This window comes from Lissotriton helveticus, chromosome 10, assembly GCF_964261635.1.
Source record: "Lissotriton helveticus chromosome 10, aLisHel1.1, whole genome shotgun sequence".
Lineage (NCBI taxonomy): Eukaryota > Metazoa > Chordata > Amphibia > Caudata > Salamandridae > Lissotriton > Lissotriton helveticus.
Genome location: NC_136071.1, coordinates 252,680,500 through 252,703,907, shown reverse-complemented (window position 1 = coordinate 252,703,907; position 23,408 = coordinate 252,680,500). Strand labels below are relative to the sequence as shown.

The following is a 23,408-nucleotide window of genomic DNA, read 5'->3' as shown; positions in this document are numbered from 1 at the left end:
CGTGTGCAGCGATGCCCACGTAGCTGCCTGACAGATGTCTTGTAAGGGCACACCCCTGCCCAGGGCAGTGGTAGTCGCCGTGGCTCGGGTAGAATGAGCCCGCAATCCAGCAGGGGGCTCCTTCCTAGCCAAGGAGTAGCATGCCTGGATACACAAGATGATCCACCGGGAGATGGTCCTCTTGTGCACCGCTTTCCCCTTCTTAGCGCCCACGTAACCAACAAAGAGTTGGTCATCCACCCGGAACTGGCGTGTGCGATCCAGATAAAACGAGAGCGCACGTTTTGGGTCCAGACGATGGAGCCGCTCTTCCTCTTTAGAGGGATGCGGTGGCGGAAAGAAGGTAGGCAAGGTGATAGACTGCCCAATGTGGAAGGCCGTGACAACCTTGGGCAGGAAAGATGGTTTGGTATGAAGCACCACTTTGTCCGGATGGACAGAAAGGAAGGGTGGAGTACAAGAAAGAGCCTGGAGCTCACTCACTCTCCTGGCAGAGGTGAAGGCAACCAGGAAAGCAGTCTTCAAAGTCAGAACGCGAAGAGGGCAATTGTGAAGTGGCTCAAAGGGAGCGTACATCAGAAAAGTCAGAACCAGGTTCAAGTCCCACTGAGGCATCACAAACGGAACAGGAGGAAAAGTGTGAGTGATGCCCTTAAGAAATCTGTTTACAATAGGGGACTTGAACAAAGAAGGCTGATCAGGTAGCCTGAGAAAGGCTGAAAGGGCAGAAAGGTAGCCCTTGATAGTGCCCAGAGCAGAGCCCTGCTGGGCAAGAGAAAGAAGGAAGAGAAGAACCTCTGAAAGAGGGGCAGCAAGAGGATCCACAGCCTTTGCTGTGCACCATGCCACAAATCTGTTCCACCTGCAGGCGTATACCGACTTTGTGGAGGGAAGCCTGGCTGCCAGAATGACGTTACAGACTTCAGGAGGCAAGTCAAATGGCCTCAACTGTCGCCGCTCAATCTCCAAGCATGGAGGTGGAGACTGGACAGGTTCGGGTGGAGGACCGTCCCCTGCTGCTGCGACAGAAGGTCCTCCTGAAGAGGCAGACGAACCGGGGGATCGACTCACATACTGAGTAGCTCGGGATACCAATACCTTCGAGCCCAGTCCGGAGCCACAGGATGACTTGGGCCCGGTCGCGCCTGATCTTCTTCAGCACTCTGGGCAGAAGTGGTATAGGCGGAAAGGCGTACAACAGACCGCAACTCCACTCGCGGCGAAAAGCGTCTCCGAGCAAGTGCCGCCTTGGAAATTCCAACGCGCAGAACTGATGACATTGCGCGTTCTCTTCGGTGGCGAATAGATCTAACCAAGGCTCTCCCCATTGCTGAAAGAGGCCTTGCGCCACGTCCGAGTTCAGACGCCATTCGTGATCCATCATGCACCGGCGGCTGAGTTTGTCCGCCCTGGCGTTCAGAGAACCTGCCAGGTGTTGAACCACCAGGGTCACGCCCTGATGTTCCAGCCATTGCCAAAGGCGCAGAGCCTCCTGGCAAAGGGTCCACGACCCCACCCCGCCCTGTTTGTTGCAGTACCACATGGCGGTGGAGTTGTATGTGAACACCTGCACTACACTCCCCCGGACAGAGGGGAGGAATGCCTTCAGTGCTAGACGAATCGCCCGAAGCTCCAACAGGTTGATGTGGAGTCGAGTCTCCGCCGGAGACCAGAGGCCTCTGATCTCTGCTTCTCCCATGTGGCCTCCACAACCCTGGAGGGACGCGTCCGTCACAACTACGTGCTCCGGTTGGGGAAGGGAGAGGGATCTGCCGTAGACCCAATCGCGGTCCGTGAGCCACCACTGCAACTGTCTCGCAGTGCCCTCCGAGATCAGGACATGGTCGGATAGGTTGCCTTGATGCTGGGCCCACTGAAACTTCAGGTCCCACTGCAGAGCCCGCATCCGCCACCTGGCGTGATGCACCAGTAGGATGCAGGAGGCCATCAGCCCCAGAAGCCGCAGCGTCAACCTGACCGAAACCCGGGATAACGGCTGAAAGATGGGAATCAGAGCCTGAATATCCCGGACCCGCTGCTCGGGTGGATAAACCCGAAACTGCGCCGAGTCTAGAACCGCTCCGATGAAGAGGAGCTTCTGAGAGGGGCACAGGTGTGACTTTGGCACATTGATGGAGAACCCCAGCTGGTGCAGGAGGTCTGCCGTAGTCTGGAGGTGGCTGACGACTGTCTGGGGCGAGCCCGCCTTTAACAGCCAGTCGTCGAGGTAGGGGAAGACTGAAACCCCCAACCTGCGCAGATGAGCTGCGACCACCGCCATCACCTTTGTGAACACCCGTGGGGCGCTGGTAAGGCCGAAGGGGAGCACGGTAAACTGAAAGTGCTCGTGGCCAACCGTGAACCGCAGGTAGCGCCGGTGGGCCAGCAGGACGGGGATGTGGGAATAAGCGCCCTGCAAGTCCAACGCTACCATCCAGTCTCCTGGATCCAGGGCAGCTAAGACCTGAGCCAGTGTCAGCATCTTGAACTTCTCCTTCTGGAGGAAGCCGTTGACGTTCCGTAGGTCCAAGATAGGGCGTAGGCCCCCTTTGCCCTTCTTGGGTACCAGGAAGTAGTGGGAGTAGCAACCACACCCTACTTCTGGCCCAGGAACGTGCTCGATGGCCCCCTTGGCCAAGAGGGCCGTAAGTTCCTCCTGCAGAAGTCGCAAGTGATCCTCCGATATGCGGTGGTTCTGCGGTGGCATGGCTGGAGGAGTCACCTCGAAGGGGAGGGAGTAGCCCCTTCGGACGATCTGCAGCACCCACCTGTCCGAAGTGACAGTGCGCCAGTGGAGGTGGTGATGGCGAACCCTGCCCCCCACTGGCGTCACATGGGCCTGAAAGCACGGACTAGGAGGGTTTTGAGGCAGATGCTGCGGGGGAAGGTGTGGACTGACCTCGCCGTTGACCCCTACCGCCTGGACAGCGGTTACCACGGCCGCCACCGCGTTGGGTATTGCCCTGCGGAGCGTGGCTAGCGGCACGTGTGGGCGCACCCCTTTCGTGGCCACGAAAGGAGTGATAAGCAGCCGGTTGCTGGCGCGGGGCTGAGAGGCCCAAGGACTTGGCCGTAGCCCTGGAGTCCTTAAAGCGCTCAAGCGCATGGTCTGCTTTGTCGCCAAAGAGGCGACGGCCATCGAACGGCATGTCCATGAGCGTGTTCTGGACATCTGCCGAAAAGTTGGCGGACCTCAGCCAGGCGTGGCGTCTGACCGCCACCGTCTTTGCCATCGCTCTGCCTAGCGAGTCGGTGGTATCCAGCCCACACCTAATGGAGTATTTTGCTGCGTCCCGGCCCTCCACAAGGGCTTGGCCGAGTTTGGCCCGTACCTCCAACGGACACTCAGGCAGCACATCCGCGACCGTATCCCACAGAGAGTGGGTGTAACGGCCCAAGAGGCATGCGGTGTTGGAAGACCGCAGACCCAGACTGATGGATGAGAATATTTTCTTTCCATACTGCTCATACCTCTTGGATTCCCGGTCCGGCGGGGCGGACGGGAATGCGGTCTGGGAATTGGAGGCCTGGGTGACCAGGCTCTCAGGTGTGGGGTGGGAGGACAGGAAACATGGGTCGCCCGGGGCTGGGCGGTGGCGTCTGGCCACGTTCCTATCTACGGGCGTACCCGTAGCGGGCTTGGACCAAGTGCCCAGAAGAACGTCGGTCAAGGCCTCATTAAAAGGCAGCAGAGGCTCGGCCGAGCTTGCCTGCGGTTTAAGGACCTCAGTGAGGAGATTAGTCCTCATAGAGGAAGCGCTCGATCTCCTCGTGCGTCGCGTTAAGCCCAGGGACCGTAGGGTATGGGGCTGGACGCGGCACCCGCGACTCCGACGGAGCCGCGTGAGCGGTGTCATCCGAACCCCCGGCCGCATCGTGCGAGCGTTGGGGGGAGTCCGAGGAGCGATGATGCCGCTTGGACTTCTTGTGCCTCTTACCTGACGACGACTTCGACCCGGAGGAGTGCGGCCTACTCTCGGAGCTGTGGTGGCTCCGAGCCCGCGACCTGTCCCTCGACCTCCCGTGGGACCGGGACCTCTCGCGGCGCGGGACCGACTGCCGGAGTTCGAGTCGCCTGCGGGACTGCTCCCGTCTGGCTTTCGAAGAGAGAGCCCGGCAGTCGGAGCAGGCCTTGTCGTCGTGGTCGACGCCCAGACAGGACAAACACACGCGGTGAGGATCCGTGACCGACATCAGTCGGTCGCAATCGTCGCTGTGCTTGAAACCGGGCATCCCTACGGCACCGGAGTAGAGAGACTTCGACAACAATCAAAAAGGATTCAAAAAGTTAGTAAAAAAAGACTAGGGTTACTGCTTTTTCCAGATCTGCGCTTGCTGGCGCGGAAAAAAGAAGAACTGACGTCAGTACTCCGACGACGTCATCACGGCGCCCACGACGCCGACGACGGACGCGGAGCCGCAGACGACGCCTACCGACGCGCAAGGGTACTGCTACGCAAAAATTTCCGGATCCAGTCTGACGCCTGGGGATATTCTAAGGTAAGGAATCTAATACTAACGTGTCTCTTTCAGATCTAAAGTGTGAAGGTATTCATCAGAGGCTCAGCGTGGTTAACCGAAAAGTTGACAATTCGCCACCATTTATCAGGATGGAGATAGATTTGTCCCAATTAAGTATCAGGCACTTTCCTAAATCTTAATTATATCCCTTAGTCCCTGGCCCATCCAACAGAGAGAACAGAAAAACAGGACCATGTCGTCTAAATGAAGACTACTAGTTTTTCATGTTGTTCTCCTATTTAAAACCTTGTAGCAAAGCCTTATCCAGGCAGCAAGATGTGCAATAACACAAGTAAACAGCAAGGGGGAATGTGAGAAATCTTTGCCTGTTATCACTTTGGTGGCAAAGACAGTAGACATAACTGCAGCCCAGACTCTAGCACATCAGTTTTTATACAGGTGTAGGACAAATGCCACAAAACTACATCTAATGTTCATTTTGTAGAGAACTTGGAGGAAAATGCCCCAAGTTACACCATTAAATGCCTTGTCAAAATTCACAAGAATCTGAATGCTGGAATATGGAAATGTAATTGCCAGCATCAAAGACTTTTGTAGCCTTTAATATAGGGTGTTGCACCTTGCCCAGACATTAAGCTATTTTGGTACAGGTGGACCAAAGAAGTGATAACCAGTTATAATCTTTTCACCACCACCATGGAAAGTATTATGGTCTCAGTGTTATTATGGAAAATCTGGGAGAAAGATGAGCAGTAATCTGCAGAAACTTCCAGTTTCAACAGAACTGAAATGGTGGTCATGTGGTGATTTTCAGACAGGGACATTTTGCAGCGCTTCATTAAACATGTTAAAAAAGTATGGGGTTAGGCCAGAAGCTCTTATCTTATAGAGCCCTAGTCAGAGTCAAATGGGTCCCTGTGTCCTTCTTGATGGGACATTAGCGATAGCATCTGTAATTTGTTCAAGGTGAACTGAAGAGCAAGCTAAGTAGATCATCACAAATGTTGAGCTGGGCAAGTCACAGAACATGGAAGCTTCAGCCTCTTGGAATACCAATGGCATGCAGCATATACTGTACAGTAATCTGCAAATGCTGTGGCTATCTCATGCACATCCAATACCAACTCATTAATGGGATCCAAAAGGGAGCTACCTTGGTTACAAGGTTGCTGTAAAAATGCCTGTTAAGAAGCTTGCTAGCTTTGTCTCCTGATAACAGACATGTATTTATGATGCCAACCAGGCCAATCAAGTCATGTCAAAGGCCACTGACTGTGGGTTACACTAGCTAATTCGATTGTTGAGAGCCCGAGACTCATTCGGAAAGCTCCTTATATTCCAGCTCTATCAATTTAGTCTCTACCAGAGTTACCTCCAACTGTTATCTCTCTTTTTTCCTTTTATTGTGCTGGAAAGCTATGGCCCACCCATAAAGCACTGCCCTGAATGCCATGCACAGTCTACAAGCAGAGGACACTGATCGCACACTTGACTCGATTCACAGATTTGCAGAAAATTCTTTATTAGACTCCTTGCAAGTGTTTGGGGGCCACAGACCAAGCCCACCAGCGCAAATGAAACAGAGACATAATCAGTGAGTGATCTGTGATGGTCCTAGGGAGGATGCGTGAGCAGTAGTTCTGGTCAGTCAAAAGGGCCATGAAAGCAGTATAGCTTTCCATCTGGATCCCCTGGTAGAGCCAGAAATGATAATCCTAGTATACCTATCGCGATCTAAGAAAGCGCAGCTTGTGCTTACAAGGTGGGCCTCTTGTGGAATTAGTACATTTAACATTCTCTATAAAATGCAATACTACCCCTCCTATGATCCTATCATTCAGGACATTCATGCTGCATAACAGAATGTGGTCCTCCTCTTCCCCTTCAGATTGTAAGCTAGAGAGAATTTCTTTGTGGGATAATAAAATATATGAGCCGTCCCACTTGGCTGTCTGTGAAGAAAGAACTTAGTAGAGATAGAGAAAACAAAGAAAACCTTTCAATAAGTCACACACCTTAACTTCCACCCCAGAAACCCTTGCAGATGTCCCTTGAGGCAATTGAAGCACCCATAGGGTGGTCAAGTACCCATAAGCAGATATTATGGCCAATTAAAATGATCATTAACCTGACAAACAAGAACTCCCCAAAATATACTGGCTACCTCAACAAAAAACAATGCAGGAAATATTTCCAATCTGCAATAAATTGGTGCTGAATTCTTCAAACACCTTACATACATTAGGTTCGTTAATGGAGCCAAGATTGGCAGCTGTAAAACGCTTGAGCAATGCCCATTCAAGACACTAGGTCAATGGTTGGAGGAGGACAAGGAAGAAGTATTCAGGAATATTTTCTAAGGTGGAAATTATGCTGGTGCTTCTGCTGCTGTGGACTCCTGGTCAAAGCCTCCACTAAGAGAGTCGGAGCCATATGGCAGGCCCTTTGCCTCCCAGGACCTAGCGATGCAAGGCCCAACCCTAATCTTTCCTGCTCCTATGTTTCATGCCCTAGGATCTGACATGGTGTATATAACTCTCCCGTCTAGGTTATGAGGTTAGAGAGGTTCTCCTAGTGTAATATTTCCTCTTAAACACTCAGTCCCACACCACGTTGAGCGTTTCAAATAAGATTTGGATGCCTTGGGACGAAAAGGAATATGTCCCACTTTAAGAATAACCGATTTAGCCCTATTGTTCCTGTACCCACTGTGCTCTCCATAAGTAATCAACACTTAACATGGACACTGCCTGAAGGGGATATTCCCCCATATATTAGGAGGCTATCAGTATAAGGCAAGATCCAATCTTTGATCTCATCCCTCTAGCAAAACTGAACATTCGCGGTCACCCTCACTTAACATGCCACAGGCTCTATAAACAGGCCAAACACAAGAGGGAAATAGAAAACACCACTACCATGACCCCCCTGTCCAGCCCAAATATTGAAGAGAGAATTCCATTCACCCTCAATGCCACTATTGGTTCGGTGTAAAGCAACGCTTGCAGGAAAATCTGGGTCAATCACATAGCGTTTAAATGCCCAGAGCATGAACCTTCAATCAAAAGTCTTCTTGGCAACCGGTGATAGAACTGCTAGAGGTTCTTCCATCTCTTATGATAACAAACTATATAGCTTACAGAGATTTTTTTTAAAACCTTATTTTTCAGTCTTCTTCCAGACTATACATTGTCAAAGGTACCAAGCCAACAGGCAAGTTTCACAGATGGTACGATAAGAATCTCAACAACCGAACAAGTCAGAGACCTACTTGACCAGTTACCAAGTGCTTCCTACCCATTGGTCTCATCACTTTTGAAAATGGGTGCATTCATGGGGTACTTCCACTAAAGTTATGTCATTATCAAGCCTATTCATCGCTTCCACTGATAAATGAGGGACGTACATCTCCTTAAAGGTGGTCATCTCATTCTTCTTTCACTGACCTAACGAGATACAAATCTGTCCTCCTCCTCACTCCATTTTTCCCTCTCACTCAACACGGCCAATATTTGTGCCACCTTATTTCTCGCTTTGTACAGTTTCCTCTGCATACTAAGATATTTCTGTTTGGCATTTTTAGTAGCTTTCCTGTGAAATTCTCTGTAGCCAGGTCGGAGGGTACGGTGGTAGAGACATCGGGGAGGGGAAATCACGGGAGTCCTTTTCCTTCTAAAGAGACTTTTCTTTTGGGGTATGAATCTTTTCAAATCGATTATTTTTATAATTTACTCCCACTTCAGCCCTCATCCCAACATCTTTTTGTACGCTTCCCAAAGTGGATAGTTGACAGGACTGTTGCTAAATTTTCCCAGAAGAAGGTGGTCGTGATATTAGTGACAATGTCAAGTATTCCACTGTCTCATAACTCCCAAACACTCAGTCTCCATAACCAGATCCTTCACCTGTAGACAGTGTTTATTGTACGGGAGTAGTCAGACATCACACTGACAAGATATTCTATGCTTAGAATGAATCATGCCTCCCCAGCTGGTATAAAGGAAATAGATGTGCCTGGACAAGAGTGTTTAGGCATCCGATATGTAGGACGGTTGTTTTTGTGGAATGTTTAAATCTCCAAGATTTCAAAGAAGCCCCAGCACTTACTGTCCTAGAGACGTAAGGGCCTCCTGCCCTGTAGAGTGTTGAAGGACCTTTCAAGGTTAAGGGACATTACACATCTCACATTTCTCCAATTGGAAGTGTGGATTCTGGTTTTTCAAATGGGACTGATTTGTTGGACAGGATAACCGCTACTCCCCTAGGGCCCTGTGTAAAGCCTGCATGGAGCAGAGATTTATATTTACCCCATTCAAAATAATCCACAATCAGTGCCCAGTAAGTGATTTTGCTTGAGAAGAATGAAATCAGCACCACCTCTTAATCTTTTTATGTATTAGATCACAACTCTTTTTTACTGTTGTCTCACAGGCCATTAATATTCCAAGTAACGATTTTAGTGGGATCAGGTACAGTAGCTTCTTGCCTTAACACCTTCGGTGCTCAGGACGGGCCCCGGCCGTCACACTTCATGGTGGGAGTGTGCCAACGATGACCAGGGGTTGTCTGAACTCCGCCCACCATTTCGACCGCACAGTGCAAAAATTCGGGCAGCGCGCAAGGGGTTAAAGAGGTCCTGTAACTGGTCAAGGCCATCTGTTTTTACCTTAAGGGCTCCCACCATTGCTGGAAGATCAATCAAGTTCTCTCCTTTAAACTTGACTCCTAAGAGTACCCTCATTTTGTAGATCACTTCTGTGAAAGGTAAATAGTAACCATATTACGTCAAAGCGCTTCTAGCTCAGTGCAACCTCATCCATGACTCCCTCCCTTTTCCTACTCAAGTATTTCAAATTAGCTGTAAACAGCCCACCACACCAATGTTGGGAGGATCTGTCACCTCTTCCCAATTCCTCATCAACTGAGCAAGTAACTTAGCATAACAGACAAGCTTTCACCAGTTACAGGTTTATAACCTTGAAAGTGTCTGGCATTTTGTGACACTTGACAAAATTCCCATGTTGAGGAGGCTGCTCTGAAAAGGTCAAACCCCCGCAGTGTCAACAGTAATCAAGTACGGTCCCAAATGTACCAGGGCATCAGTATTGACCATCTTCAGCCACTTGGGTTTGAGATGTAATCCGATACATTATTGCTGAAGTTCACTTCTCCTGCTCTCCCCTTCGTAAGGTGATCACCATATTATTGACCTCTCTTCCTTTATGGCTTGTCCTCACTACCATCCAGGCAGGGACCCGTGTGCTACGGTCCATATAAGCCTAGGGAGCTGTGGCTCTGAGCAGCAAGGCTTACACAAAGGGAAAAGTCAATCAATCAGGGGTTTGTAAAGCGCGGCTACTCACCGTGAGGGTCTCATGGTACTGGGGGTGGGCGGGGGCTTCTGATCAGTCTGGGTGTGGAGGTTTTGTTGAAGAGCCAGGTCTTGAGGTCCTCTCTGAGCTGGGTCAACAACGTGGAATTGTGCAAAAAATAGAGTGGGGGAGGGTCAAAAGGAGGGCAATATTTTAACGACCAAGGCTACTTAAGCCCCTACAATAGCAAAACAACAAGAAAGAGACCTGGTCAGAATCACTGTGAGTGTGCCATGTTGAGTCTGAGACCATGAGTCCATTAATGACACTGTAGTGATATCACTGGGCTGGAAAAATTCCCATCAGCCCACCCATCTGGTGGTATATCGTCACGTGGGAGATGTATCATAAATCCAACTCTTCAAGCAGCTGTGATTGATGCAAAGAATAGGATTTTGAAAATTATCAGACCACAGTGATTCACTTGTGATGTCAATGGGGTGCAGTGCGTGTGAGAAAGTGAAAGTGTGTGATAAAATTGACTCAAAAGGACCAAAAATAAGTTTATTCAGTATGGTACTATGGTCAAAACTAAAAACAATGCCTCAATAGTTTTAAATAATAACTAACCAGAGGCATAGTGCATATTGGTCGACATGTTTCAGCTAGATGGACAATGGTCCTAGCTTTCTTCAGGACCCGGTGAAAATACTGCGACTGCAAATTTACACAAATAATTAATGTACTACTAGTGTTGGATTTGTACAACAATAATGGATAAATCCTACCAGTTGTTCTGAGCCCAGATATATACTGGTGGCAATCCAATCTTAACGTCCTTCTCGGATGCCAACACAGAGGTACCGACGGACAGAGCGGGGCCTCCCTTTTCCCGAGTGGGTGACCGGGTGAGGTGAGGCATTATCCCACATAATGCTGGGATAGACGTTAAGATTGGATTGCCACCAGTATATATCTGGGCTCAGAACAACTGGTAGGATTTATCCATTATTGTTGTACAAATCCAACACTAGTAGTACATTATTTATTTGTGTAAATTTGCAGTCGCAGAAGGTTGATGTGGAGCTGGGACTCCGCCGGAGACCAGGGACCTCTGATCTCCACCTCTCCCATGTGGCCCCCCCAGCCCAGGAGGGACGCGTCCGTCACAACTACGTGCTCCGGGTGGGGTAGGGTGAGGGATCTGCCACTGACCCAATCGCGGTCCGTGAGTCACCACTGCAACTGTCTTGCAGTGCCCTCCGAGATCAAGACATGGCCGGACAAGTTGCCCTGATGCTGGGCCCACTGAAACTTCAGGTCCCACTGCAGAGCCCGCTTCCGCCACCGGGCGTGATGCACCAGAAGGATGCAGGAGGCCATCAGACCCAGAAGCCGCAGCGTCAACCTGACCGAGTCTCGGGATAAAGGCTGAAGGATCGGAATCAGAGCCTGAATATCCAGAGCCCGCTGTTCGGGAGGATAAACCCGAAACTGCGCCGAGTCCAGAACCGCTCCGATGAAGAGGAGCTTCTGAGAGGGACACAGGTGTGACTTCGGCACGTTGACTGAGAACCCTAGCAGGTGCAGGACATCGGCCGTAGTCTGGAGGTGGCTGACGACTGTCTGGGGCGAGCCCGCATTCAACAACCAGTCGTCGAGGTAGGGGAAGACTGACACCCCTAATCTGCGCAGATGGGCTGCGACCACCGCCATCACTTTCGTGAACACCCGTGGGGCGCTGGTAAGGCCGAAGGGGAGCACGGTAAACTGAAAGTGCTCGTGGCCTACCGTGAACCGCAGGTAACGCCGGTGGGCCGGCAGGACGGGGATGTGAAAATAAGCGTCCTGCAAGTCCAACGCTACCATCCAGTCTCCGGGGGTCCAGGGCAGCTAAGACCTGAGCCAGAGTCAGCATCTTGAACTTCTCCTTTCGGAGGAAGCCGTTGACGTTCCGTAGGTCCAAGATAGGGCGTAGGCCCCCTTTGCCCTTCTTGGGTACCAGAAAGTAGTGGGAGTAACAACCACACCCTACTTCCGGCCCAGGAACGCGCTCGATGGCCCCCTTGGCCAAGAGGGCCGTGACTTCCTCTTGCAGAAGTTGCAAGTGATCCCCCGACACGCGGTGAAATTGCGGTGGCATGGCTGGAGGGGTCGCCTCGAAGGGGAGGGAGTAGCCCCTTCGGATGATTTGCAGCACCCACCTGTTCGACGTGACAGTGCGGCAGTGGAAGAGGTGATGGCGAACCCTGCCCCCCACTGGCGTCACATGGGCCTGAAAGCACGGACTAGGAGGGTTTTGAGGCAGGTGCTGCGGGGGAAGGTGTGGACTGGCCTCGCCGTTTTCCCCGCCCGCCGCTACGGCGGTTTCCACGACTGCGCTGTTGAACATTCTGCGGCGCGTGGCTGGCAGCAAGTGTAGGGGTGCCCCTTCCGTGGCCACGAAAGGAGCGAAAGGTACCCGTTTGCTGGCGTGCGGCCGAGAGGCCCAAGGACTTGACCGTAGCCCTGGAGTCCTTAAAACGCTCAAGCGCATAGTCTGCCTTGTCGCCAAAGAGGCGACGGCCATCGAACGGCATGTCCAGAAGAGTGGCCTGGACATCGGCCGAAAAGTTGGCGGACCTCAACCAGGCGTGGCGTCGAACCGCCACCGTCGTTGCCATCGCCCTGCCCAGTGAGCCCGTGGTATCCAGACCACACCGGATGAAATACCGCGCTGCATCTCGACCCCCCGGAAGGGCTTGGCTGAGTTTTGCCCGGGCCTCCTCCGGACATTGTGGCAGCACGTCCGCGACCGTGTCCCACAGGGTGTAGGTGTAGTGGCCCAAGAGGCAAGCGGTATTGATTGACCGCAGTCCCAAACTCAGGGACGAGAACACCTTCTTCCCGATCTGTTCATACCTCTTGGATTCCCGATCGGGCGGAGCCGCCGGGAATGCTGTCTGGGAAGTGGAGGCCTGGATGACCAGGCTCTCGGGGGTGTGATGGGTGGACAAAAAGCAAGGGTCGCCCGGGGCCGGGCGGTAGCGTCTGGCCATGTTCCTATCCACAGGCGGACCAGTGGCGGGCTTGGACCAAGTGCCCACAAGAACGTCACACAAGGCCTCATTAAACGGCAGCAGAGGCTCATTGGAGCTTGCCTGCGGTTTAAGGACCTCAGTGAGGAGGTTAGTACTCACGGCCGCAACGGGGAGCTCAAGGTTTAAGGTCTTGGCCGCCCGCTTCAACACTACACTGTAAGCAGACCCCTCCTCCGTAGCCACGGTGGGAGGGGAGACAAATCCAGTGTCTGGCGAAGTGTCAAGTCCACTGGCCTCCCCAAGCTCATAAGTCCAGTCCTTTTGAGACTGGCACTCCTGTGCCAGAGGGTCCACAGACCCCTCCCAATCACCCTCGTCACCCATCTCCTGTAGTTCAGGGTCAACAGATGGGGCCGGTTCATGGAAATAGAAATCTCCAAACGACGTTGAGAGAGGCGCCCAGCTGCGCCGCACCGGCGCCGGGACCGGACCGAGGGTAGGATCGGGGACGGCGTCCATAGCAGGCACCGGGGGGCGACACCCACAGGGCCGGCGCCGGTGAGGTCGACCGGCGACGACCCGGATCCGAAAGCGGATACAGGGAGGGCCTGCGGCGCTGGGACCAAAGTCGCCGGCGGCGCCGGGGCCGAAGCACCCGGCGGCATCGGAGCCGAAGCACCCGGCGGCGTCGTAGCCGAAGCACCCGACCTGCTAGGCCCTCCAGCCAGGGCCGTGGGGCCCGGAGGCGCCACTGAACCCGGCTGAGGAGGAAGGGACATCATGGCAATGAGGTACCGCTCGATCTCCTCAGGCGTCGCGTTATGCCCAGGGACCCGAAGGTGTGGGGCAGGTGGCGACGTCTGCGACTCCGTCGGAGCCGCGTGGGTGGTGTCACCCGAACCCCCGGCCACATCGCGCGAGCGTCGGGGTGGGTCGGAGGAACGATGACGTCTCTCTGACCTCTCATGCCTCTTACCTGAGGACTTGGATCCTGACGACCGATGTCCACTCCCGGAGCTGCGAGGGCTCCGACCCCGCGACCGGTCCCTCACCTCGTGTGGGACCTGGAGCGGCGCGGGCCGACTGCCGGAGCTCCAGTCGCTTGCGGGACCGCTCCCGCCTAGCTTTAGACATCAGGGCCCGGCAGTCGGAGCAGGTGCGGTCGTCGTGGTCGAGGCCTAAACACTTGAGGCACCGGCGATGGGGGTCGGTAACCGACATCAGTCGGTCGCACTTGGAACAGGGTTTAAACCCGGGCATCCCTACCGGCACCGTCAGAGTCGAAGACTCGAGTAGAGAAATGATCAAAAAGATCAAAAAGTTTAGTCAAAAAAGACTAAGGGGTAGAGCTTCTCCGGATCTGCGCTAGCTGGCGCGGAAAAAATAATAACTGACGTCAGCGCGCATGGGCGGCGTCTAAGTACTCCGATGACGTCATTTTGGCGCTAACGACGCCGACGACGGACGCGGACAACGCCTGCCGGCGCGCTGGGGTATTGCTACGCAAAATTTTCCGGATCCAGTCTGACGACTGGGGATATTCTAAGGTAAGGAATCTATCACTAACGTGTCTCTTTCAGATACTTAATTACGTAACAGAAATTGCACAGTGCCTCCAGGTTCCGGTGAATTGGTACTGCTGAGTATATTCCAGATGCAGTCTGGCACCTGGAGGCAAGTCTCATAGAAGAAATCTACAGGATCAAATATCCTGTAGAAAAAAGCTGAACAACTTTCTTTGAAAATGTAAAGGATTATACTCCTTCCTTCTCTTCTTTCCTAATTAAGTTATTTAGAGTTTATGGCAGTTATTCAAAGTTTTAATACCCATAGGTAGCTTGTTGCTCTTATGGTATTTTTGCATTATTTTGCACAAGTACACTATGAACATTTCAGACAAATATTTAGTAGAACCATTGCCAATTTATGATGTATGCATTTTTATCTTGACAAATCATTCATTTGTTTGGCATCAAGAGTATGAACACATTTGGAGAACCATTCGTATCTGAAGCACTATGTGTCTATTTATTGGGTGTATGCACATATTTTCATGTACAAAAAATTAGGCAGCAGTCACTATGCTAAAGCTGCAACACAACAGCGCTGACCAGAAAGAAATACACTTGCAATTGTTTGTGTAATTTGTAGATGTGAACATATTACCTGGACTGCTGAAATTGAAGCTTCAATCTGGTTGAGAGTCAGGAGTTTTTTCTTCATGCTGGATAAAATTGCAGAGCGAGTTGGAGGATTAACAGACATCGGTTGGGGTCTGCTGATGAGAAGATCTTCATGTTGCCACTTAAAATAAGAAGTGTATATTTCCAAGTTAATTCTGATGCATTCCACACAACCTTCTACTGTTTAGCTTTATCCATTTAGCAATACACTTAAAAAGAAAATCTAAAACAAATATGTATCCACAATTTAGAGAAAATTCAAATATTTAGCAGAATAAGCACTTTTGTAAAAAAATAAATATATATTTAATGTAATGCTCGGCAAACAGCGTTGTCTTTCCTAAAGGATAGCTTGAATTTAAAAGCAACATAAGAAAACAGCATCTGAATCACTCACAAGGGATTTCTCAAATTTACTTTGCCCTAATTTAGCAGTGTTTACAACTTATTCCAGATGAACAAGTTACTTTCCTTTTGTAGCACTCTTTCTGGTGGACTCTTTGTATTGTGAATATTCTTCAGGGCTCAGACTGAATCCGTAAACCTCAAAAGCAGTACACTCCTGCGAGCCTAAAAGTGGCGTTGTGCATCTTTGCATCAATATTTTTTCATAGGATTTTCCAAGCCCTCAGACGCAGAACACATCAGCAGCTTGGTAGGTGTGCAGCGCTTGTGTTTGGGACCTTTTTAGATTGGAAAAAGCCCATTCCAAAGAAAGTGGAGGAAGAAGGGTTGTGCAGAGTCGAAGGTTAAATGGAGTACCTATCAGAAGGAAAATGCTACTTACCAGTATGCATCTGTTCTTGGCATGTAGAGCTGCAGATTCTCACACTTCGCATTAGATCCCCATCTGGTTTTGGGCTTTGATGCTTGCACTTTATTGTTGTCTTGGAAGAAGTCTTTGTAGTCACGAGATAGGCGACTCTTCCCTTGGACAATAGAGCGCATGGGCATCGACTCCATCCTTAGATTGTTTTTAGCCATGATAGGAAATGGCGTTAGTAGAAACATAAAAGATGTCCATGTGTGTATATCTAAATAAGATAGAACTGGAACAGATACAGGTCCTGGGAGGTGGGTGGGCGTTTGAGAATCTGCAGCTCTACATGTCAAGTACAGATGCATACTTGTAAGTAGAATTTTCCATTTGAGGCATTTGAGCTGCAGATCTCACACTTAGCATAGACTGTACAGCAGTATCGCTCCTAGCGGTGGCCACCTTTATTCGTTGCAGTAGTTTGAAAAAGAGTTTTAAGAACAGCTTGGCCCACAGAAGCTTGCTGCTTGGCTTGCACGTCCACACAGTAGTGTTTAGTGAAGGTGTGAGTTGTAGACCATGTTGCTGCCTTACAGATGTCTTCTAGGGAAATGTTCCCTAAGAATGCCATAGAGGCCCCTAGTTTGTGTGTAGAGTGCGCTCGAGGGGGAATTATCAAAATGCGTTTAGCTTTTTGGTAGCATATCTGGCTACATTTTACTATCTACCTTGCAATTCCAGCTTTGGAGATGGGATTACCCTTATGCAGTGAGGAGAAGACTATGAACAAAAGTGTGGTTTTGCGAAAAGGTTTTATTCGGTCAATGTACTAAAGCAGTGCTCTTTTGACATCTAGGGTATGTAGAGCTCTTTCTGCTATGGAGTCTGGGTTTTGAAAAATCACTGGTAACTCCACCGATTAGTTAAGATGAAATGGAGAGATGACTTAAGGAAGGAATTTTGGGTTGGTTCTGAGAACCACCTTGCTACGATGTAATTGTAAGAATGGCTCTTGAATGGTTAAAGCCTGGATCTCACTTCCTCTTCTAAGAGAGGTAATGCCAACAAGGAAAGCTACTTTCCATGTGAGGAACTGCAGTTCGCATTTGTGCAAAGGTTCAAATGGGGGTCCCATGAGCCTGGTGAGAACCATATTTAGGTTCCATACTGGAGAGGGTGGTAACCTAGGAGGAATGATTCTTTTAGCCCCTCCATAAGGGTTTTAATTGCAGGGAATATAAATAGTGACAAATGTTGCCTGTTTTGCAAGTAAGCAGCAAGTGCTGCTAGATGTAAACGTATGGATGAATATGCTAGATTGAATCTTTGCAAGTGCAGTAGGTAGTAAATGATATTCTGGATGGAGGCATCCAGTGAATCAATATGGTTATTGGTGCAGTAAATGGCAAATCTTTTCCATTTTGCAGCATAGCAAGTTCTAGCAGTAGGTTGTCTGGCTTCTTTAATGATGTTCATACAGACCGGTGGTAGGTTAAGATACCCGAACTCTAGGACTTCAGGAGCCAGATCGCCAGATTCATCTGACCTGGATTTGGATGTCTGATCTCTCCATGGTTCTGCGTTAGCAGGGATGGGGACAGGCACACAGTTTTTGGTGTGGAACTAGTGAGAGTTCCAGCAGTGTTGTGAACCATGGTTGGCGTGCCCATGTGGGAGTAACTAAGATTAGTTTGAGAGACTGTTGTCGGCGCTTGCGTACCACTAGTGGAATTAGTGGGAGTGGCGGAAAAGCGTACGCAAATCTGCCTGACCAGTTCATCCATATCGCATTGCCCTTGGACAACGGGTGTGGAAACCTGGCGGTGAAGGTTGAGCATTTTGCATTGTCGTGTGTGGCGAACAGATCTATGTCTAGTTGGCCCCACATTTGGAAAAATGCTAGAAGGACTTGGGGATGTAGTTCCCATTCGTGAATCTGTTGCGTCTGTCGACTTAACAGATCCACAATCTCATTGTGAACTCCTGGAAGATGTTTGGCAAGTAGATATATATTTTGTCGGATGGGCCATCTCCAAATGTTCTGTGCAAGCTGGGACAGCTGCAGAGAATGTGTGCCTCCTTGTTTTTGCACGTAGTACATGGCTGTCATGTTGTCCGTCCGGATCAAGACAGCTTTGTTTTGTACATGAACTTGGAAAGATTTAGGTGACAGGAATATTGCTAGTAGATCCAGGTGATTGATGTGGAGCACTTTTTGTTGATTGGTCCATCTGCCCTGAGTTGTATGTCCGAGGAGATGGGCTCCCCATCCTGTGAGTGATGCGTAATGTGAGAAGTTGGCCTGATGTGCAGTGCTCACTATTCTAGTGATCACTATATATCAGTCCAAACAACCCTTATTGATGATTGGTTGTAAGTCAACCTTATAGACCAGCTATCCTAGTAGCATGGATACGAGCAGTCTAAGGCTAAGACTCTAGAGGGCGTGTTAAGCCAGCTGTTTTACCATCACATTACCCCTTGAACACCCAGTGAAAGGACACCACACAAGTGTTATGAAAATAAACAATGTATTTATTAGAATCACAACAACCCTGTACTCTTTATGAGGACAGGGTGCTAAGCACACAACAAAACTCTTACGAAAATACTTTTAAGTTAGCACGTTACACAAATGCCCGAGGGGCACGAAAAACCATATACGCTAAAAGTGGAATGCGAATTACTAGCAGGTAAGTAACGATTCTCAGAGGCTTTGGGATCGCTAGGACTGGACTACTGAACCTTTAGATTACTAGCAGGAGGCCTAGGGAACTCGGGTGCAGAGTGTGCACTCTCACGCGGGATGCGGGACAAAGTCTATGGGAGCTAGAATTCACAAAGTTAGTGTTCACGGGCGAACCCGACCTGGTAGGGAGAAAACGACAGTGGATCCTGACCCTTGGATAGTGAGGCTATGCTGGGACACCGGAGTGCCGAAGTTACCTAGCCCAGGGGCTGCAGCTGCATAGGTCTGAAAAGACGTCGGGGATCTCGTTGCCGGACCAGGAGCCTGGAAGAAGGAAGTTGCTGGCAGGCGACCAGTGAAGGAAAGTTCGTTGGATCCAAGCCTGGATCGAGGAAGAAGAAACCTGAAAGCAGAGGGGACCAAGTTCTTGAATCACTAGCCAGTGATTAAGTGGGCACCAGGATGGCACCGGGCGAAGTCACCGCAGTCAGGTGAGTGGGCGCTGCTGGGCTCTGCAGTCTCTCGGACCAGGAGGCGTTGTCGGCGACCAGGATGGAGGTGCGAGCTGTCCCACGAAGGATGAAGTCGTTGGCGTCGAAGTTACCCAGGATTGGGCAACAAGCCTTGGCTAATTCAAGCCCACGCGGTGGACTCAAAATGGCGTCTTGAGTGGACCAGGAGGGTCCGGGGTGCTCCTCTTCTGGAAGGGAGCAAGGGCCAGTCTGGAGCAACCAGACCAGCAGCAGAAATGTCGTCGGGCGTCGTCGGGAAGGCCACAAGCCAACGGGCTAGTAGCCAAACAACGCGGTGAGCAGCAGAAGGCAGAAGGGCCCCACGCCGATCGTGGAGATGCTGGGGGGCTGCTCTTCGGTGCTGGAGCTGCTCAGGGTGGGGGCTTCTCGGACCCCAAAGCACTCACCAGGAAATTACTCGGTGGGCTTGCTGTGCAGAAGTCGTGCAGTCTTGGCGATGGCCGGTCCCTCGAGGTCTCGTCGCACCCACGGTTCTCAGCTGTGCTGTAGAGGTGGGTAGAGGTCAGAGGTGCCAGGGAAGCCGGGTCTCGTCGAGCTGGGCAGTCGGATTCCGGAGGAAGGACGTGCAGCAGACCGCAGTGTTCTTAGATGGTGCCTGCGGATGCAGGGTGACTACTCCTTAGCCACAAGGGAGAATCTTGAGGAAGAAATCGTGAAGTCCTTTCGTGGAAAGTGGTATCTTGATTCCAAAGATGATCTGATTTGGAAGGGGGCCAGTCTCTACCTTTATCTGGGAAAAGGGGGCTGGCACGCGACTAGGTCCTGCCCTATGGGTGGGACCAGGAGGGGGGTGGTTACACCCACTTCCTTGGCGGGCTTTTCCCCAGCACAGGGTCTGGAGTGACCCTGGAACTGGTTCCAGCCAGCCTATGCACAGTGAGCACCGGGGTGCCACGTGCAGTCACCTTCCTCTAAAGCCCTGCCTACCTACAATACACAAAACCCTGTCTGGGACGGTGCTGGCACCGCCCCTGGCAGGAAACCCTTTGTCCTTATCTCCTGCTCTGGGAGGACTCCCAGCAGCAGGAGGGCAGACTTGTGTCTCGGTGGCAGCATCCATTTTGTGGATGCTAAGGCTCTGTCTGACTTTTAACCGGGTTATAGGTTACAGGCATGTCGTGTCCCTCTAGAAGGGTGGAATGCTAACCCCGTCGCCAGAATTGGCGAGGGGTTAGTATTCCAATTCGTATGACACCTTACTCGACATGTTTTGATAAAGCGATACCAGAGTTGGCATTTAACCGCGAGGATTATAATGCACTTAAGAGTATATGGTATGCGATATCATGGAAACGGCTAAGGGATGGGTCCCGAAAGCCGCAGACAGGCTCAGCTCATGCCAGAGCACCATCTCACACGATTCCAAGCACTCTGCCTTCAGGATTGTTAAGGCCTGCCATAGGAGTGACTGATAGGAGATCTGTGTGTCCATTTTAGGGTTAGATATAGGTATACTATATCTAAAGCAAAGGGTGAGTACACCACCTTGCCCCAGCTGTCGTGCAGCCAGTTGTGTCAGTTTTAGTTAGTCAATCCAGGGGTGGCATAATACATGCTTCAGCCCCTGGGAGACTTCTGGGTGCACCTCAGCCCTGGGTACAGGGACTTGGAGAGGGCCCAGTGCCAATTCAGTACCTGAGTACAATTTGGATAGAGAGAACAGCTAGGCTGTGGGTCTGATTAGCAGGCCCACAGCCAGGGAAAGTCGTAAACCAGTGCAGCAAAAAGCAAAAATCTGGGTGATCATAGGATTGCAGACCCTACTCTCCTACATGACCCCCCCCCAAACTTTGGGACAATAAACTAACCTTGACCAGGTGAGTCTTCTTGCTCTAAGTGGAAATACCTGGAGAGCCCATCAGCATTGCTGTGATCAGTCCCAGGTCTATGCTCCACTGTAAAATCCATCCCCTGTAGGGAAATGGACCACCTAAGCAGCTTGGGGTTTTCACCCTTCATCTGATTTAGCCACAAGAGGGGCTTATGGTCTGTCTGAATGGTGAAGTGAGTGCCAAACAAGTAGGCCCTCAGCTTCTTCAGGGCCCAGACCACAGCAAAGGCCTCCCTCTCAATAGCTGACCAATTTTTCTCTCTGGGTGTCAACCTCCTACTAATGAAAGCAATAGGCTGATCATTACCATCAAAATTCAGTTGAGACAGAACAGCTCCCACACCCAACTCAGAAGCATCTGTTTGGACAATGAATGGCTTGGAGTAATCTGGACTCTTGAGGATAGGTGCTGTGCACATGGCCTGCTTTAGGTCATTGAATGCTTTCTGACAGCTTGCTGTCCACTGAACTTTCTTTGGCATCTTCTTGCTTGTCAGGTCATTAAGGGGGGTCACTATGGACCCATAATTTCTGACAAACTTCCTATAGTACCCAGTCAGGCCCAAGAAAGCTCGAACCTGAGTCTGGGTGATTGGAGGAGTCCAGTCCTTGATGGCCTGTATCTTACTCTCCAGTGGCTGAACCTGGCCTCCACCTACAAGGTGGCCCAGGTATACAACCTGTGACTGCCCTATCTGGCACTTTGTGGCCTTGATAGTGAGGCCTGCCTTTTGCAGGGCCTCTAACACTTTCCTCAGGTGGACCAGGTGATCCTCCCAGGTGGAGCTAAAGACAGCAATATCGTCAAGATAAGCTGCACAGAAGTCATCCAGCCCAGTGAGGACTTGATTCACCAACCTTTGGAAGGTGGCAGGTGCATTTTTCAGTCCAAAGGGCATTACCACAAATTGATAATGCCCTCCAGGGGTAGAAAATGCTGTCTTAGGTTTGGCTTCCTCAGCTAACCTGATTTGCCAATACCCAGCTGTCAAATCAAATGTGCTTAAGAAGTTGGCAGAAGCCAATCTATCTATAAGCTCATCTGCTCTTGGTATTGGGTGGGCATCAGTCTTAGTGACTGCATTGAGGCCTCTGTAGTCTACGCAAAACCTCATCTCTCTCTTACCACCCTGGGTGTGAGGCTTTGGCACTAGAACTACTGGGCTAGCCCAAGGGCTATCTGAGGGCTCAATGACTCCCAGTTCCAACATTTTCTGCACTTCAGTTTTTATGCAGTCTCTAACATGATCAGGCTGTCTGTAGATTTTACTCTTGACAGGCAGACTGTCTCCAGTGTCAACATCATGGGTACACCAATCAGTTTGGCTGGGTGTCAGAGAGAACATATGTCGAAAGGATTGCAGAACTTGCCTGCAATCCTGTTGCTGATGTTCAGTGAGGCTGCCACAAAAGACAACACCATCAACTGACCCATCATCAGGATTCTGAGTGAGCAGGTCTGGGAGAGGGTCACTCTCTTCCTCCTGTCCCTCATCTGTGGCCATGAGCAAGCTCATGTCCTTCCTGTCAACATATGCTTTGAGCCTGTTAACATGGAGCACTCTGAGAGGGCTCCTGGGAGTTCCAAGGTCCACCAAGTAGGTAACCTCTCCCTTTTGCTCAATGATGGTGTGGGGCCCAGACCATTTGTCTTTCAGAGCTGCTGGGGCCACTGGCTCCAGCACCCACACCTTCTGTCCTGGCTGGTACACAGTCAGTACAGCCTTTTGGTCATGCCAAGCTTTTTGAAGTTCCTGGCTGGCCTCAAGGTTTTTAGATGCCTTTTCCATATACTCAGCCATCCTGGAGCGGAGACCAAGTACATAGTCCACTATGTTGGTTGCAGGCTTTTTGAGAGGTCTCTCCCATCCTTCCTTCACCAAACACAGGGGTCCTCTTACAGGATGCCCATACAGAAGCTCAAAAGGGCTGTAGCCAACCCCCTTCTGTGGGACCTCTCTGTAAGCAAACAAGAGGCAGGGGATCAGGACATCCCATCTTCTCCTAAGAGGTTCAGGTAGTCCATGAATCATCCCTTTCAGGGTCCTGTTGAATCTCTCAACAAGCCCATTGCATTGTGGATGATAGGGTGTGGTGAACTTGTAGTTCACACCACACTCTTTCCACATGGCAGTCAGATATCCTGACATGAAGTTTGTACCTCTGTCAGAAACGACCTCCTTAGGGAAACCCACTCTGGAGAACACTCCAACTAGGGCTCTTGCCACTACAGGGGCTGTAGTGGTCCTAAGGGGAATAGCCTCAGGATACCTGGTGGCATGGTCCACCACCACCAGTATAAACTTGTGTCCTGATGCTGTCTGGGGTTCCATTGGACCAACAATGTCAATCCCCACTCTTTCAAAGGGAACCCCCACCACAGGTAGTGGTATAAGGGGGGCCTTTGTTGTGCCACCTGACTTACCACTGGCTTGGCAAGTGACACATGAGCGACAAAACTCCTTGGTATTCTCATTCATATGGGGCCAGTGAAAGTGTGAGACAAGCCTGTCCCAAGTCTTTGTCTGACCTAAATGACCTGCAAGGGGAATCTCATGGGCCAAGGTGAGAAGGAAACCTCTCAGAGACAAGGGGATGACC

The 23,408-nt window shown here is 50.7% G+C and overlaps 1 protein-coding gene across 1 annotated transcript in view; it reads right to left on the bottom strand.

Annotated features, from left to right (window-relative positions):
• Nucleotides 1-23,408, bottom strand: part of SMG1 (SMG1 nonsense mediated mRNA decay associated PI3K related kinase) — a 1,634,890-nt gene that overhangs the window by 202,339 nt on the left and 1,409,143 nt on the right. The window contains exon 55 of the mRNA XM_078665250.1: nucleotides 14,981-15,118. Within this exon, the coding sequence (XP_078521376.1) occupies nucleotides 14,981-15,118 (138 nt within the window). The remainder of the gene's footprint in view (nucleotides 1-14,980; nucleotides 15,119-23,408) is intronic.